Source organism: Pongo abelii, chromosome 9, assembly GCF_028885655.2.
Source record: "Pongo abelii isolate AG06213 chromosome 9, NHGRI_mPonAbe1-v2.0_pri, whole genome shotgun sequence".
Taxonomy (NCBI): domain Eukaryota; kingdom Metazoa; phylum Chordata; class Mammalia; order Primates; family Hominidae; genus Pongo; species Pongo abelii.
The window spans coordinates 11,808,032-11,824,240 of NC_071994.2; the positions used below are offsets into that span (position 1 = coordinate 11,808,032).

The 16,209-nt window shown below is 53.6% G+C and overlaps 1 protein-coding gene across 1 annotated transcript; it reads left to right on the forward strand.

Moving 5' to 3' along the window:
- Positions 1-1,680: 1,680 nt before the first annotated feature.
- On the forward strand, positions 1,681-14,298 carry CHRM1 (cholinergic receptor muscarinic 1). The gene is given in 2 exon segments (NM_001132522.1): positions 1,681-1,795; positions 11,799-14,298. A coding segment is annotated over 1 exon segment (1,383 nt). The 5' UTR covers positions 1,681-1,795; positions 11,799-11,876; the 3' UTR covers positions 13,260-14,298.
- Positions 14,299-16,209: the final 1,911 nt, after the last annotated feature.

Below are 16,209 nucleotides of genomic sequence, written 5' to 3' on the forward strand. Positions count from 1 at the left end.
CATGCAGCAGCCCACCAGTAGCTGCTGACCAAACCCCAGGAACTCCAGTTTCAGCTCCACTTGGCTCCATTGGCCAACTGGACTCCTGGGTGAGAAAGCCCCAGGTTACCCTCAGGCACCAGCATTGGCGGGGTTGTGGGGAGTGGGGAGTGGGGGGCGGCACTTGGTGGGGAAATGAGTAGGGGAAACCCCTGCGCCAGACTCCAGAGCCCTGGGCTTAGAGCCAAGCGACCCGAGTCCAAACACCTGCCCACCACATGCTAATCATACCTCTGCTCTTCAGATTTCTCACCTACAAAATGGGGATAATTGATGCTCCCATTCCTTCCCACCTGTCACCGCAGGACTTTGACACAGCCCAGTGGGGCAAAGAACACAGCAGCCCCAGCAGGCAGTCTCTGCAGCCTCCAACTCTCCTCCCCAGTCAGCTCCCAGGGAGGTCTCTAGGGCCAAACGGAGGCGGTGCAAGACCCACATCTCTATGGCAAACTGCCCCCCAGGGGTTCTATCTCTGAGGAAGCTCAACACAGAAGTCCAGACCAGCCTGGCAGGGAGAGATGCTGGCCTCACCCAGTAGGGCTGAGGGAGATGGGGAGGAGGGCTCATCTCATCCCAGGTACACCCCTGTGAGCCCTGAGTGGGAGTCAGGGGAGACAGAGCTTGACAAGCTGGGAGGAGAGCTGTCTGTCTGCCTGTCTGTCTTCCAAGTGGAAGCTTGGGGTGGAGCAGGCAGGTGGAGGCTGCCTCACTTGTCAGAATTAGCAAGTTCCACAGTTGGGCAACACTCAGCCACACATCAGATACAGACACACGTGTGCACACGCGTCCTGCCTCCAGACTGATAGGGTCACACCTGCACTTACACAGGCTGCATGGTGACATGAGTACACAGGGACACAAACATGCAGGGCACTCAGCCGCACATGGGACAGGCACCTGGCCCTCTACTCATCCCCAAAAAGCAGACACCCGTATACCCTAACAACGGGCTATGCATAGCCCAATGCTAGCGCACACAGCCCAGCACGCGGGCACATTCACTCAGCCCCCGGGCGGGCGGGTGCACCAGCCCTCTGGGTCTGTTCCAAGTTGGAGCCTCTCACGTGAGGCCCAATGTGTCATTTCCAAACAGAAGGAATCTAGCTCTCTCGCAGCAGGGAGGAAGAGCAGGGTGTGTAGTTGGGTGGGTGGGTGCGTGGGCATGTGCAGGGGGGAGGGCGTGTGTGCGAGGGAAGCAGGCATGTGAATACCGGGGGGCATGTGTGTTGGGGCACAGTGCACACTATGGGGCTGGGGGCTCTAAGGTTGGGTGGGGGGAGGAGCCCAAGGAAACAGTGTGCCTTTGTGAGGGTGTGTGTGCCGCCGGGTCTGTGCAGTGGGTGTGGGTGTTTGTCTCCCTGTATCCGCCTTCTCTCCCGTCCTGGACTTTTAGCCTTCCTGGGCTCGCCTTCCTCATGTCCTTCCTCCTCCCTCTTGGGGCTCAAACTGGGTGCCCTGGTGAAGGAGGGGGCACACTCCAGAACCTAGTCCAACCCCAGACGCTGCCTGAGGCTTCCCTCCAGCTCCCCTCCCTTCCTTTTCTCTCTTCCTCCCTCCCTCTCTTTCCCTTTCTCCCTCCCCCCTAAGGCTGGCGTGCCAGGGGGTGGGACATGCCAATCACTGGCTGTGCCTCTCCCGCTGCCAGCACAGGGCGCAGCTCCCCCTGGGAGCCAGGTGTTTGGGTCCCTGGAGACGCTGCCGGCCCCCAGGGAGGCAGTGGGGCTGAGGACCCTACAGACCCCTCTTCAGCCCCGTGGTGAGTACATTTGGGAGGGTTTGGGAGGGGCTGCACTGAGGTAGAGGGTAGGAGGGTCCTGGGGAGCGGGGGAGGGCAGGGACCAGGATGAGATGGAAATAGGGACGGACTCACAGAGATAGGAGGAGGCCAGGGAGGGTTCTAGAGGGCAAGGGGGCTCTGTAGCATTGAACACTGGCTGCTCCAAACACTCGGCCTCCTGGCTTTGAGTGGATATATCTGATGTTTTTCTGGGCTTCGGCTGGCAGAGGAGATGGAGACCCCCCTCAGGAAACTGGACCTGAGGCCCAGAAGGGATTAGGCTGCCTGGTAGCAAGCAGAGCCCCCAACACCCTAGGGGCAGAGTGGGAAGGGCAAAGGGCCAGGAAGCAGCCCTTGCCACCAGCATCCTGTGGGAGGTTGACCCCTATCTTGATGGGGGTGCCAGTCCCAGAACCTCCTCCTCTCCTCCCTCAGGGCACCCTGAAACCCACCACCCCCGTCCACCTCAGCTCCCCCGAGATGGACTGAATCAGGCTGCTGGTGTCAGGCCAGAAGCCAGCAGGAGACCAGGCAAAGAGCCCCAGGGCTCTTTGGGGACAAATGGGCATGTGGATGGCCACACTGGCCATGGAAGGTGGCCCTGACGTGCGCAGGGGCCCAGAGGACCCTCCTTATGTTTCTAGTATCTTGGGCTCCCACAGGGTGGATCTCAGTCCTATATCCAGGCAATGCATGGATACCAATGGGCACCCATGCCAGGTACTCACCCCAGTGCCCGCAGACTGCACAATGTGGGGATGGGCTAGGGGCCAGGAACTCTGATGCTTGTAGAGTTGTCAGCTCCTGGGCAGGCCAGCTGGGGAGGGGGTCGTCAGCTCTCATTAGGTCATCCAGACATGTGCAGCTTAGAGGTTATCAGAGTCAATGGAGAGGGGTTCACATCTTTGCACAAAATACACCTGCAGCTCCACCTAGACTGACCCAGGACCCCTGCCCAACTGGCTGGAAGGAGTCGGGCAGTCTCCAGTGGCCAGACAGTCTCCTTTCTCGGGGTAATCAGCTGTTCACTGGGCTGTCAGATGAGAGTTCTCTGCCCTCTGACCTCAGCCACCAGGCAAGCTGCAGTCGCTATCGCGGCTGAGATATGAAAGGGAAGGAGGTAGTGAAATGGGCTGCAGAAGATGTGAGTCTTGGCTCGCAGCTGACAGCTGGCGGTTGGAGTTCTGAGAACTGGATTCTGAAGTGTAATGGGGAGTCCAAAGTGTCAAGAAGGGGCTAACCAGAGGTCATGTCAGACCTAGAAAGGAGGCTTTCTATTGTATGGAGGGACTGAGGCTGAGAAAGGGAAAGGGACATGCTCATGGTCGGAGAAGGGATATGTAGGGATCCGGTTGGAGCTTGGACCCCTTCTCCGCATCCTCAGCACAACACTGCACTGCCGCCTCCATGAGCAGGAAGATGGGGTGGGAGAGCAGGGGGCGCAGTAAGCTCTCAGACGCAGAAGCTTGGGTTCCCAGCAGGCGGGGAGAGGTGGGTGAATTGCGCTGGGTTTCTGCTCTGCTGTGGTGCCATGGTGATGCCTACAAGGATGGAGGAGGGAGGGAGAGAGAAGAAAGGAAATGAGGAGGAGAGTGCAAGGAGCCAGGAGCAGGGGGCTTGCGGAGAGGAGGATGAGGGACCCAGAACCTCTGATGCCACACTGGCAGAGTGAGGTCTAGGGTCCAGCTGCTCATGCCCAGGCTCTGGCATGGTCTGGCCAAAGTCAGGCAACTGCTTAAGATCCATCATGGGTGAGCAAATTTGGCAGTGATTCTAGGGCTGATGCTCCTTTTCCAGCTAAGCGGTGTGTTTTATGTAGCATTTAACTGATGGCTGCTGCCCTCCACAAGGCTAGTTGGCCCTCCCAATGGCAACTGTTGAGCCTTAAAAATGTGATAAATTCTATCTGTTTACTCCCTCATTCCCAAAGCCAGACATCAGGGGTGGAAGTTTTGTGTACCTTAATGGGTCAAGAGCTGCTGTCAAGGAAAAGTTAACCCCGAGGGTAGAGCTTCCTTGTATGGGCTGGCTTCTGGGGTCAGGCCCTAGCAGAAGGGATCAGTGAGTAGACCTGGCCAGAAGGAGTGCCCTCCTCATTGCATATGTGAGGCCTCAGGTACCCAACCCCACAGCCCCCTCCACATATCTCCCGCTCCCCAGTGTTATCCCCTCTTCCTAACCAGGACTCTACCAGCTTCCAGGCCCAGAATCACAAGATGGCTCCGCTCCTCCCTCCTAAATATCTTCCCCAGCATCCCCTCATGCCCTCACTGCTCTTCTGTACTCCTTGGCCAGTGGTAAGTTCAGAAAAGCCTGGTGTTCAGGAATCCCTCTCCCCATTTCTCTTTCCCTGCCTCCCCCATTGGTTCTCTCTGCTCCCAGTTCCTCTCACGAGCCAGATCCCCAGCCCCTAGGGATTGGTCCTGGGCGCTGGCAGTCAACAGTCTGGCCTGCTGTAATAAAGTCTCTGACCTCATCCCTTAACCCTTTGAGCCCAGGCTAACATTCTCCTCTCCCCAGTGACAAATGCTTTGGTACGTCCATGTCTGTCCTGGCACCTCACTTAGCTTCCCTGCAGCCGGGTGAGGCAGGGTTTCCTTGGTCCATTTTACAGACAAGGATGCTCTTGGCTGTTTTTCTCCTATGCTCTCCAGCCAGGCAGGGCCTCACTCAGGGAAGCAGGGACCCGGCAGATGAGATGTGGGAGCTCAAGGGAGAAGAGGGGCCTCCGGACCATGTTCTGGACCTGGTCCTGACCCCACAGGCTCACCCTCAGGCTCCAGGGTCTGAAGTTGAGTACACACACGTACATTTAGTCCACAGGTATTTATTGAACAACTACTATGTGCCAAGCCCTGGGATAAAGCATTGAATGAGACAGACACAGCCCTTACCCTGCCCTTTAAAGAGCTCCAGTAGACCCACCCTCTTCCCACAGCACTGTCATCACACATCACACAGATATACAACAGACACTGCCGCGCACACAAGGAGGCCAGATTCCGAAAGAAGGACCGATTGCTCATCGTTAACTGATTCAAAGTAGGGCTTGAGTAAGCTAGCTGAGGTGGGCAAGGAGGCTGGCAAACCCCCCCAACCCCTCAAGAGCAGGAGGAGGGTTCAAGAGGTTGATCTCGGAGGCAGACGGCCTGGATCCAAATCCTGGTTGCATCGCTGATGAGCTGTAAGGTCCTTCAGGTCTTGAAGCCTCAGGTTAGGCCTTTTGCAAACTGGGGATAGCAGGACCTACTTCACAAGGAGTTGTAACAGGTAGATCAGATCGAGTTTATAATGTTTATGTATATAATGCTTACAGCCATGTCTGGTATATAGTATGCAGCCAGTAAATACCAGTTACTATAATATGAGTAATTTTTCTTTGCTGCTATTATGTGTAAGGAGTATTAGTGATACTATTAAAGGCTTCTAACAGCCTTCATCAGGAGGCCGCAGTCCTGGAGAGAAGCCCCTCCTTGCTTCCTCACTATCTTCCTGAACTCCAGGTGAAACACCCTCTGAGGATGAGTCCCCACAAAGCTATGGACTCACCTCCACCATTCCCAGCCTTGCTCAGCAATGCATATACCCTCACACACAAACACTCATCCTAGGAGTTCACCGTATTCCACAGAAGGGCCACCAGGTCAGGACGGTCATTTACCCAAGGTCACATAACAAGACAAGAGCTGGCAGCTAGGCAGAGGCAGTGCCAAGGACTGCCTCAGGGGGTCTTCCTGCTGCCCACTGCAATCCCCATTGACAAACTCACTGCATATATGAGCCTCAGCCCCCATGGATGCCTTCACAGGATGTGCCCTGCAAATGCAGCTTCAAGCCCCCTTTTCAACCAGCTGGCTGTCCTAAGTCCCTCCTTTTTTAGGGATTCTAGAGCTACCACTGAACCCCATACCCTAACCCTCAGCCTAGGGCTGGTCTCCCCAGGGGAATCCGCCACAATCACGGGAAACCAGGTTCTTTCACAGCCACCATCTCACTGATCCCACAGGAACCTTGGACAGGTAGAAGACTGCCCCACATCAACAGTTAAGGAGATTTGGACAAGGTCACACAGAAGGGACTAGAGCACGTCTCCAGGAACCTTCTCCTGAGCTCTTTCCCTGTCCAAGAGAGGGCTGGGAGTGAGGACCTCTGCTTCTGATATAGAGGAAAGGCAGTCATTCATTGATGGGTCTGTTCTTGGGCTGCGTCATAAGGGGCAGAAGATCTAGATGGTGGCAAGAATCAGGTTCCAATTCTCTGGAACCTCTGGCGACTTCTCTACCTGCCACCTGCCCCGGGTGAGAGGCCTTAGCCCTCATCCACATAAGTGGGGCAGAGGGGTTTTGTCGAGGTGGAAAGCACACAGGCTTGGAGCCCACAGGTCTGGGTCAGAATCCCACCTCCACCACTTCTGTGGGACCATCAGAAATCTACTTTGCACCCTGAGCCTCAATGCCCTTACCTATAATATAAAGATAGAGCCCCCCATGGGATGTCCACCGAGGTGTCCTGTGATTAAGGGAAAGAATATATATTAAGTGCCTGCCAGCCAGGAGGCATTAATTATGGTGGTTAGCAATATGACCATTAAAATGGGAGATTTGGCAGGAATTTCCAGACATCAAGGCAAGGGACTGCCAGCTTCCTCACCTCCAAGGACCCCTCTAGGAGAGGTCCTCATCTCCAAGGACTCCTTGAGTTACTTCTTCTCACAAGCCCCCTGTTCTGAAAGCATTTTTTAATTCACCAAAGTTATAGCTAGCCTTGTGATAGGCACTGTATTTCCAACCTGAGTTGATGTCATTTCCAGCCCCAAGTGAGATAATGTAAGTGAGCCTTCAGCCTTGCCTCAGGGACTTGGGTTCTTTCTGTTCAGCACCTTGAGATGTTGGTTTTCTGACTCTGTAAAATCTCCCCAGACACCAGGCTTGTCCAACTCCTCCATTGCAAATGAGCAAACTGGGAACCAGAGTAGGGGCGTGCCTGGGGTCTGGAGGGGAAGCGGCGTGGTGGGAAGAGGCTGGACACTGGATCAGGAGAAGGAGTGGAGAATAACACCAGGGCCAGGCGCAGTGGCTCATGCCTATAATCCCAGTACTTTGGGAGGCTGAGGCGGGCGGATCACCTGAGGTCAGGAGTTTGAGACCAGCCTTGCCAACATGGTGAAACCCTGTCTCTCCTAAAAATACAAAAATTAGTTGAGTGTAGTGGCAGGAGCCTATAATCCCAGCTACTCGGGAGGCTGAGGCAGGAGGATCGCTTGAATCCAGAAGGCAGAGGTTGCAGTGAGCTGAAATCACATCACTACACTCCAGCCTGGGTGACAGAGTGAGAGTCCATCTCAAAATAATAATAATAATAATAACAATAAGGCTTTAACTTTTAAACTGAGTGTCTGTTTCAGTGCCAGGCACTCTGAACGGTATCATCCTCACAGCTGGGGATGAGGGCAGCAGGGGAATGAAAGGTTGACTGGTTACTGATGGTCACACAGCAAGGAAGGCTCAGCGCCAAGCTTCAAACCCAAGACTGGGAACTACAAGGCCAGGACTAGGGTGAATCAAGCGAGGCACTCACTTAGGAGCAAAATTTAAGAGGGGGACATAAAAATACTCACTAAACAAGAGAAATAATATCATAATAATATTTTTTTAAATCAAATAGCAAATTCCAGCCCACAGGCTGGCTGGCTGTTTTTGTAACTAAAGTTTTATTGGAACCAGGGTCAGGATTAGGGTGAGGTGAGTGAGAAAGGGCTGTGCAAGTGCAGAGTGGACCCTGTCTTTATTTAACATGTTGTTCATCTTGGATTTTTTTGCATTAACTTCCATTTTTGTAAATATTACATTAAAATATTTTCTTGATTACTAAGTTTTGGGGCACCCCTTACATTTTGCACTAGAGGCAAGTGCCTGATTTTCACCTTACCCTAGTCCTAGCCTGCTGAGGTATAAGGAGTCAAGCTTCTTTTTTTTTTTTTTTTTTTGAGATAGGGTCTCACTCTGTCACCCAGGCTGGAGTGCAGTGGCGTGATCGCAGCTCACTGCAACCTCTGCCTCCTGGGCTTAAGTGATCCTCCTGCCTCAGCCTCCCAAGTAGCTGGGACCATAGGTGCCCACCACCATGCCCGGCTAATTTTTATATTTTTAGTAGAGACAGGGTTTCACCAAGTTGCTGAGGCTGGTCTCGAACTCATGAGCTCATGTGATCCATCTGCCTCAACCTCCCAGAATGCTAGGATTACAGGAGTAAGCCACCACGCCAGGCCTAAGGAGTCAGGCTTTAAAGGCTGCACCATGCCCAGGCAGATGAGAGGCCCCTGCAGCAGGGCAGGGTGCAGCCTCTCAGGCTAGCGACCTCCTCTTGTCTAACTCAGCCTTTGCAGGTCTTTGCCCAGGGCCCAGGGCTACAGAGCTGATCCAAACTACCAGGAGAGTATGGCATGGGGCGCAGTACCCAATCTAGGAGCCAGGAGACCTTGGACTAGACGATGCATTCTACTCCCTTTTCTCTGGGCCTCAGCTGCTCCCTGTGAGCAATGGGCACTAGATAGCACTGAACTCAGAAGATGACAGTGACAACAGTTGCACAAATTCTCAAATTCTCAAGGGTAGTGTCTACCAGTGGCCTCACTGGGGAAAGCCCCAGCCTAATCCCAGCCTCCAGCCCAGTGGCTGACTTTGTTTAAGGGAAAGGGTACAGCAAAACTCAGTAATCAAGACAAATCATATTTTAATGTAATATTTTTAGAATTCAAATTAGCAAACTATGATCCCCAGGCTGGCCTTCGGTTTTTGTAAATGAAATTTCAATGGAACAAACTGCTTGGGCTCAAATCCTAGTTCCTACCTTCCTTGCATGATCTCGTACAAATTCCCTTGCTTTTCTCAGTCTCAGCTTCCTTATCTATAAAATGGAGACAATAGGCCAGGCGCAGTGGCTCACGCCTGTAATCCCAGCACTTTGGGAGCCCGAGGCAGGCGGATCACAAGGTCAGGAGATCAAGACCATCTTGGCTAACACGGTAAAACCCCGTCTCTACTAAAAATACAAAAATTTAGCCGGGCATGGTGGTGGCAGGCGCCTGTAGTCCCAGCTACTCAGGAGGCTGAGGCAGGAGAATGGTGTGAACCTGGAGGCGGAGGTTGCAGTGAGCCAAGATTGTGCCAGTGCACTCCAGCCTGGGTAACAGAGCGAGACTCCATCTCAAAAAAAAAAAAGAAAAAGAAAATGGAGACAATAGCTGCAGTGAGCCGAGATCGCGCAACTGCACTCCAGCCTGTATGACAGAGTGAGACTCCATCTCAAAAAAAAAAATGGAGACAACAGCCATCCCTTGATCCTAGGCTCCTGTTAAGATTAAATAAGATTATGCATATAAACCCTTTAACAGCAACTGGCACTCAGGGAGCTCGCAATAACAACAATGAGCATTATTATTACTAGTTGCTATTGTCATAGTATCAGACATTTCTCTTTTTTTTTTTTTTTTTTTTTTTGAGACAGAGTTTCACTCTTATTGCCCAGGATGGAGTGCAATGGCACAATCTTGGCTCACCACAACCTCTGCTTCCTGGGTTCAAGCAATTCTCCTGCCTCAGCCTCCAGAGTAGCTAGGATTACAGCCATGTACCACCACGCCTGGCTAATTTTGTATTTTTAGTAGAGACAGAGTTTCACTACGTTGGCCAGGCTGGTCTTGAACTCCTGACCTCAGGTGATCCACCCGCCTTGGCCTCCCAAAGTGCTGGGATTACAGGCGTGAGCCACCGCACCCGGCCAAGAAGTAGACATTTCTAGGCAGCCTAGCACCCTCATTGCTACACATCCTGAGAGTTAAAGGAGACCTACTGTTTACCATGTGCCAGGGCCATTCTAAGCACCTTACATGCATTGATTCATTTAATCCTCATCACCTGAAAAGAGGTGACAGTCTTGCTAATGGGTATTATCCCATTTTTCAGTTGAGGAAACCTAGGCATATAGAAGTTATATCACTAGCAATAATCACACATCCAGTGAACAGGATAGACTGGATTCAAATCCAGACAGTCTGGCTCCGGAGTCCAGGTTGCACATGCCGCCTCATGTGCAAACTGTCCCAGACACACAAGCACACACTGCCAGCTGCAGTCCTTGCTCATTCTGTCCCCCACTGAACTCACCACGCTGTCAGTGACTTGCACACACTGAGGGTTCACAGCAAGCCATGGAGATGCCCTCAACCACAAACCACCCAGGCCACCTATCACAGCAGCCTGTCACAGGCCAGGTGCCCAAGGAACACCAGGGCTCAGTGGGCCCTTGCCCAACATCTCTCCCTTGGAATTTTCCCAACAATATAGCCCCTGGAGGCCACAGCTGAGGGTCAGGGGACCCTCAACCTCTTCAATGGACAGACAGATGCCTGAGACCCAGAGCAGGAATGGACCCACCAAATCACATGGCAGCAAGCCCCTGGCTGAGCTGCCTGGACCCTTACCCTTCCATCTGGCTTCACTGTGGCTGTGGGAGCCTCCTGCCCAGCCAGCAGGTTGTTAAGGGCCCTGGCCTTTCTCTTTACCCAGCCTTAGTGCCTGGACCAGATTCCAGATCCAAGAAAAGTCTGGGGGATCTTCCCATTCCCCTTGCTTCCCCCCACTCAGCTGGGGCCCAGGAACAGAGCCAGGAGAGGGAGGGAAGCCCCCCACACCCCATGGGTCCAGACCCCCACCGAGCTAGGAGCTGAGGCCCTCATCCCTGCTTCCTGCTTTTGCCCCAAACCTTCATTTTTTTTTCCTTTTTTTTTTTTTTTTTTTTTGAGACGGAGTCTCGCTCTGTTGCCCAGACTGGAGTGCAGTGGCGCAGTCTTGACTCACTGCAACCTCCACTCCCAGGTTCAAGCGATTCTCCTGCCTCAGTCTCCCAAGTAGCTGGGACTACAGACGCGCGCCACCACACCTGGCTAATTTTTTGTATTTTTAGTAGAGATGGGGTTTCACCACGTTAGCCAGGATGGTCTCGATCTCCTGACCTCATGATCCGCCTGCCTCTGCCTCCCAAAGTGCTGGGATCACAGGCATGAGCCACTGCGCCGGCCTGCCCCAGACCTTCTTACTACCAACTGAGTGTCTGAGTCCAGCACAATTTTCCCTGCTGCCCTCATAGAGAATTCAATTCAGCCCCAAATACCACCCCCTACATACATATGTAAACCCACATGCGCAGAAAAACGGGCAGAAAAAAATACACACACGTGCACACCCCTAAGGCCCCACTGTTCCCATCTCTCTCTGTCTATCTTCTCAGGAGCTCCCCTTTCTTCCCATCTCTCCTTATTAGTGGAAGAATCCCACTGGAGCACCACATACCCAGGGAGATTGAGAACGGCTTCTTTTCTTTTTTTCCTCTTTTAGGACAAATTTCCGTTCTCGCGGGTTCTTATCATATCTCTGTCACCATGGCCAAGTCTTGCAGCTGCTCAGAGCCACAGTTCCCTCACAGTGAGATGGGTATGATAAGAGCCCTTTCTCCTAGAGATGTACAACAGTTAAATTAGATAATTCGTTTAGGTGGTTAGTAACTGTGTCTGGCGTGCAGTGACTACTCAGTAAGTGAGGGCTTTAATAAAGTTGAGTGAAATGCTTTGAGAATCTGGCAGGACTGTATACAAAGTGAGTTTCCCAACTCCTGCAACCCGAGTTATGTAAGACAGGAATTTGTAGTAATTTCCCAGTGAGAAAATGGAGGCCCGGAGTCTGAACGGTAAAACTGGAATGAAGATTCAAATCCCTGGATCCCAAAGCCACTCCACGCTGCTGGCAAATCCACTTATGGCTGGGAAAGTGCATGATAAATGACCATGAGTGGGCACCAGTAAGGGAGGGCAATGCTATCTGGTCTGAAGCTCTGCAAGGGCAGGAATTACATCCCTAGCATTTTCCAATAAGGCCTATCAGAAATGCCCAGTGGCCCAACCAAAGCCCATGTCCTCTCTTTTCAGGTGATGACTTTCCTCTGAGGAAGCCCTGTAGTGTGCCTGGAGGAAGGGGCTCTCCAACCCCAGCCCCACCTAGCCACCATGAACACCTCAGCCCCACCTGCTGTCAGCCCCAACATCACTGTCCTGGCACCAGGAAAGGGTCCCTGGCAAGTGGCCTTCATTGGGATCACCACGGGCCTCCTGTCGCTAGCCACAGTGACAGGCAACCTGCTGGTACTCATCTCTTTCAAGGTCAACACGGAGCTCAAGACAGTCAATAACTACTTCCTGCTGAGCCTGGCCTGTGCTGACCTCATCATCGGTACCTTCTCCATGAACCTCTACACCACATACCTGCTCATGGGCCACTGGGCTCTGGGCACACTGGCTTGCGACCTCTGGCTGGCCCTGGACTATGTGGCCAGCAATGCCTCCGTCATGAATCTGCTGCTCATCAGCTTTGACCGCTACTTCTCCGTGACTCGGCCCCTGAGCTACCGCGCCAAGCGCACACCCCGCCGGGCAGCTCTGATGATCGGCCTGGCCTGGCTGGTTTCCTTTGTCCTCTGGGCCCCAGCCATCCTCTTCTGGCAGTACCTGGTAGGGGAGCGGACAGTGTTAGCTGGGCAGTGCTACATCCAGTTCCTCTCCCAGCCCATCATCACCTTTGGCACAGCCATGGCTGCCTTCTACCTCCCTGTCACAGTCATGTGCACGCTCTACTGGCGCATCTACCGGGAGACAGAGAACCGAGCACGGGAGCTGGCAGCCCTTCAGGGCTCTGAGACACCAGGCAAAGGGGGTGGCAGCAGCAGCAGCTCAGAGAGGTCTCAGCCAGGGGCTGAGGGCTCACCAGAGACTCCTCCAGGCCGCTGCTGTCGCTGCTGCCGGGCCCCCAGGCTGCTGCAGGCCTACAGCTGGAAGGAAGAAGAGGAAGAGGACGAAGGCTCTATGGAGTCCCTCACATCCTCAGAGGGAGAGGAGCCTGGCTCCGAAGTGGTGATCAAGATGCCAATGGTGGACCCCGAGGCACAGGCCCCCACCAAGCAGCCCCCACGGAGCTCCCCAAATACAGTCAAGAGGCCGACTAAGAAAGGGCGTGATCGAGCTGGCAAGGGCCAGAAGCCCCGTGGAAAGGAGCAGCTGGCCAAACGGAAGACCTTCTCACTGGTCAAGGAGAAGAAGGCGGCTCGGACCCTGAGTGCCATCCTCCTGGCTTTCATCCTCACCTGGACACCGTACAACATCATGGTGCTGGTGTCCACCTTCTGCAAGGACTGTGTTCCCGAGACCCTGTGGGAGCTGGGCTACTGGCTGTGCTACGTCAACAGCACCATCAACCCCATGTGCTACGCACTCTGCAACAAAGCCTTCCGGGACACCTTTCGCCTGCTACTGCTTTGCCGCTGGGACAAGAGACGCTGGCGCAAGATCCCCAAGCGCCCCGGCTCCGTGCACCGCACTCCCTCCCGCCAATGCTGATGGTCCCCTCTCCTGCATCCCTCCACCCCAGTCCCCGGGAAAGGCCGGTGGGAAGAGGGCAGGGGCTGCATCCTCAGCCCCAGGGCCCTGCTCAGGCCTCACCTGGCTTCCCAGGCCCCTGGGTCACCTTCCTGGGCAGCCCAGAGAGACCCTGCCAACTTTCCAGACTTCGCTATTCCCAGGCAGGGAGGGAAACCCGGGGAACTGGTTTTTCTGTTCCCTGCTGGGTGGGAATGCGCTCTTCACCAGGAAGAAGGCCCGGGAGGAGGATCCGGGCTTTGGACTCCTTGTTTGCCTTTAGGCAGGAAGTCAGGAGCCAGCAGGGCGGGCCAGGAGAAAGAAGGCTTAACATTAAGTATTCCTTGGCCCAGCGGCGGCCCGGATTGCGGTGTGAGATGGTGCCCCCTGCGGGGCACAGCCAGAAACTGAACTGGCCACTGGGAGAAAAGCCTGATGACAGGGAGCTGGGGAATCCCCTCGCTTCATAGGCAGAGCCCGCCCACCTGGGCCCTAGGCATACTCTCCAGGATTGTCCACAAATGTCCTCAGAGGGTCCGTAGGTGGGTCAACTCCAAGGCAAATGGCCAAGCATCAGCAAGACAATGACACTGGAAGGGTCCGGCTTGGCTAGTCACATATCAAGTCCCAAGGCAGCAACAGGACCAGGAGCCAGGTGTCCTGACTGTCCTACAATATCATTTTCCTGGGAGTGGGAGTCAAGTGTGCCTGCTATCCAGCCCCAAATCCATACCCCCTGCCCCAGAGAAGCCTCAGTCCCTCCCTCCTGGCTCACAGCCACCACCTGGATGGATCTGCTCCATGCAGATCTAGCCAGGCCTCCCGCATGCTGCCTGCCTCCGGCCCTGCCCCACACAGGCCTGGCCCAGCCAGCAGGTTCTCTCCTGTGAGCTCCCCAATCCAACCCATGCATGGCCTCCCAGCCACCCGGATCTCCAGGCCCAGCCTGGCCCCAAATGTTCTTTCCCTTCATCCTCAGCAAGTGCTGAGTCTGTGAATAAAGCCACATAACCAGCGGGCACTAAGGGGCCTTCCTAACTGTGTTGGCTCAAGGCCTTGGTCTCAGGCCAGGGCTGGATGGGGCAGGGAGGGCCCAAGTACTTTGGAATGTGGGCCGTGGCCCTGAAAGTGGTTCTAGGAGGGCCAGCACTGCATGGTTGGATCTACTAAAGCCTGGGGACCCCAGCACCGTGGAGTCCCTGGCTCAGGTGAGTGGGGCTATAAAAGGCAGACCTGACCTCTGGAAGTGAGGCAGCTAAGTGAAATAAACCAACCCTGCCCATATCCCTGCATATTCTCTATTGGCTCTGCCATACCCAGGGAGAACAGAACTCTTCCAAACCCCCATTTACACATGAGGAGATAAGGCCCAGAGATCCAGGAGGATTGTTCAGGGTTACCCCACAGAGCAACACCCAGCCTTCCAGGCAATTCATAACCTCCTGACCTCTGGACTGAGTAGATGAGAGCCTAAAGTATTTAGGCCAAAACACTTCATCAGGATGACCCTCAGGTCAGGTTATAAGGCACTTCTTTGGTGAAGGGTCCCCAAAGCCCAACGCAAAGGAATTCTAGAGAGGTTAATCCCGTAGCCTGGAGTAGAGGTTTCCAAGACCATCATTGGGTTCAGTGATTTGCTAGAACGATGCATAGAACTCAGCAAAGCTATTATCCTCACAGTTTATTACAGTGAAAGAACATAGAGCATAAAACAGCAACAGCAAAAGGTGCACAGAGCAGAAACCAGGAGAGACCAGATACAAACTTCCAGTTGTCCTCTCCCAGTGGAGTCGTGCAGTGCCCAGTCTTCCAAGCAATGATGTATGACCAAAAAAATGAAGTACTGCCAACCAAGAAAGCTCACCAGAGCTTTGGTGTCCAATGTTCTTACTGGAGGCTGATCATGTACGCATAGCTGACCACCCACAAGGTTGACCTTACTTAGTCTCCAGCCCTTCCAGAAGTTAAACTGATACCATGTGGCCCAAAGAGCAAAGGTAAGCAAAAACACTTACCAGGCAGGATATTCCAAGGGTTTAGTGTTATCGTCCAGGAGCCAGGCAAGGCCGCCAAACCTTTCTTTGAAATGTGCAAATGTGCAGGGTTCAGATAATCCAGACCTGCTGAGTGAATCTTTCAGTTCACAGTGGTACTGACCGGTAGCCCCAGTATCACCTGGGAACTTGTTAGCTATGAGAATTCTCAGGGTACCCCTAGATTTACTAAATCAGAAACTCTGTGGAACTCGCCACCTATTTTTAACAAGCCCTCTAGGTGTTCTGATGCAGGGTAAAGTTTGAGAATTGTTGGCCTAGAGGGATGAGGTCCTGGGTGGAGCTAAGCCCTTGCAGAGGGAGGAGCGGGGATTCAGCCCACTTGCAGTCATTGGGACTCCCAGAAGCCTTTGGAAGAAAGCTTCCAACACGATGGGAAATGGTATCCATTGAAGATCTAAACAGGATAGGCTAGCCAGGAACTACAGCACTGGGAGAATGACCCTGCTGTTTGGACCTTCACGTTTGCAAGGATCCAAACCCCATATCCCCTTCCCACCAGCACAGCTTACTGGGTTGTGAGCTCAAGATCCTAAGAGGGCCCCTCCCTTACCACTGCTCCTTCACAGCCCTAAGACCCCTTTAAGGCTAAATGCCCTGCCCCATGTTAAAGGCGTTGAAACTGAGGTCCTAGGAGGCAGAAGGACTGAGCAAGCTGAGCAGTGCTGGAAGAACAGGAACTTTGGGGCCAGATTAACCTGGTCTCTACTGAAGGCCAGAAGTGGAGGGGGGTAAATCTGGTATTCATATCAGGAATGGAGCTAACAGTTCACACTTGTCCCTTGTCCCAGATGCAGGTCTGACCTGCCATGTACCTCACTGAACAACCTTAGGCATGTCTCTTCTCAGTGTCTTCATCTCTGAAACGGGAACAAGCC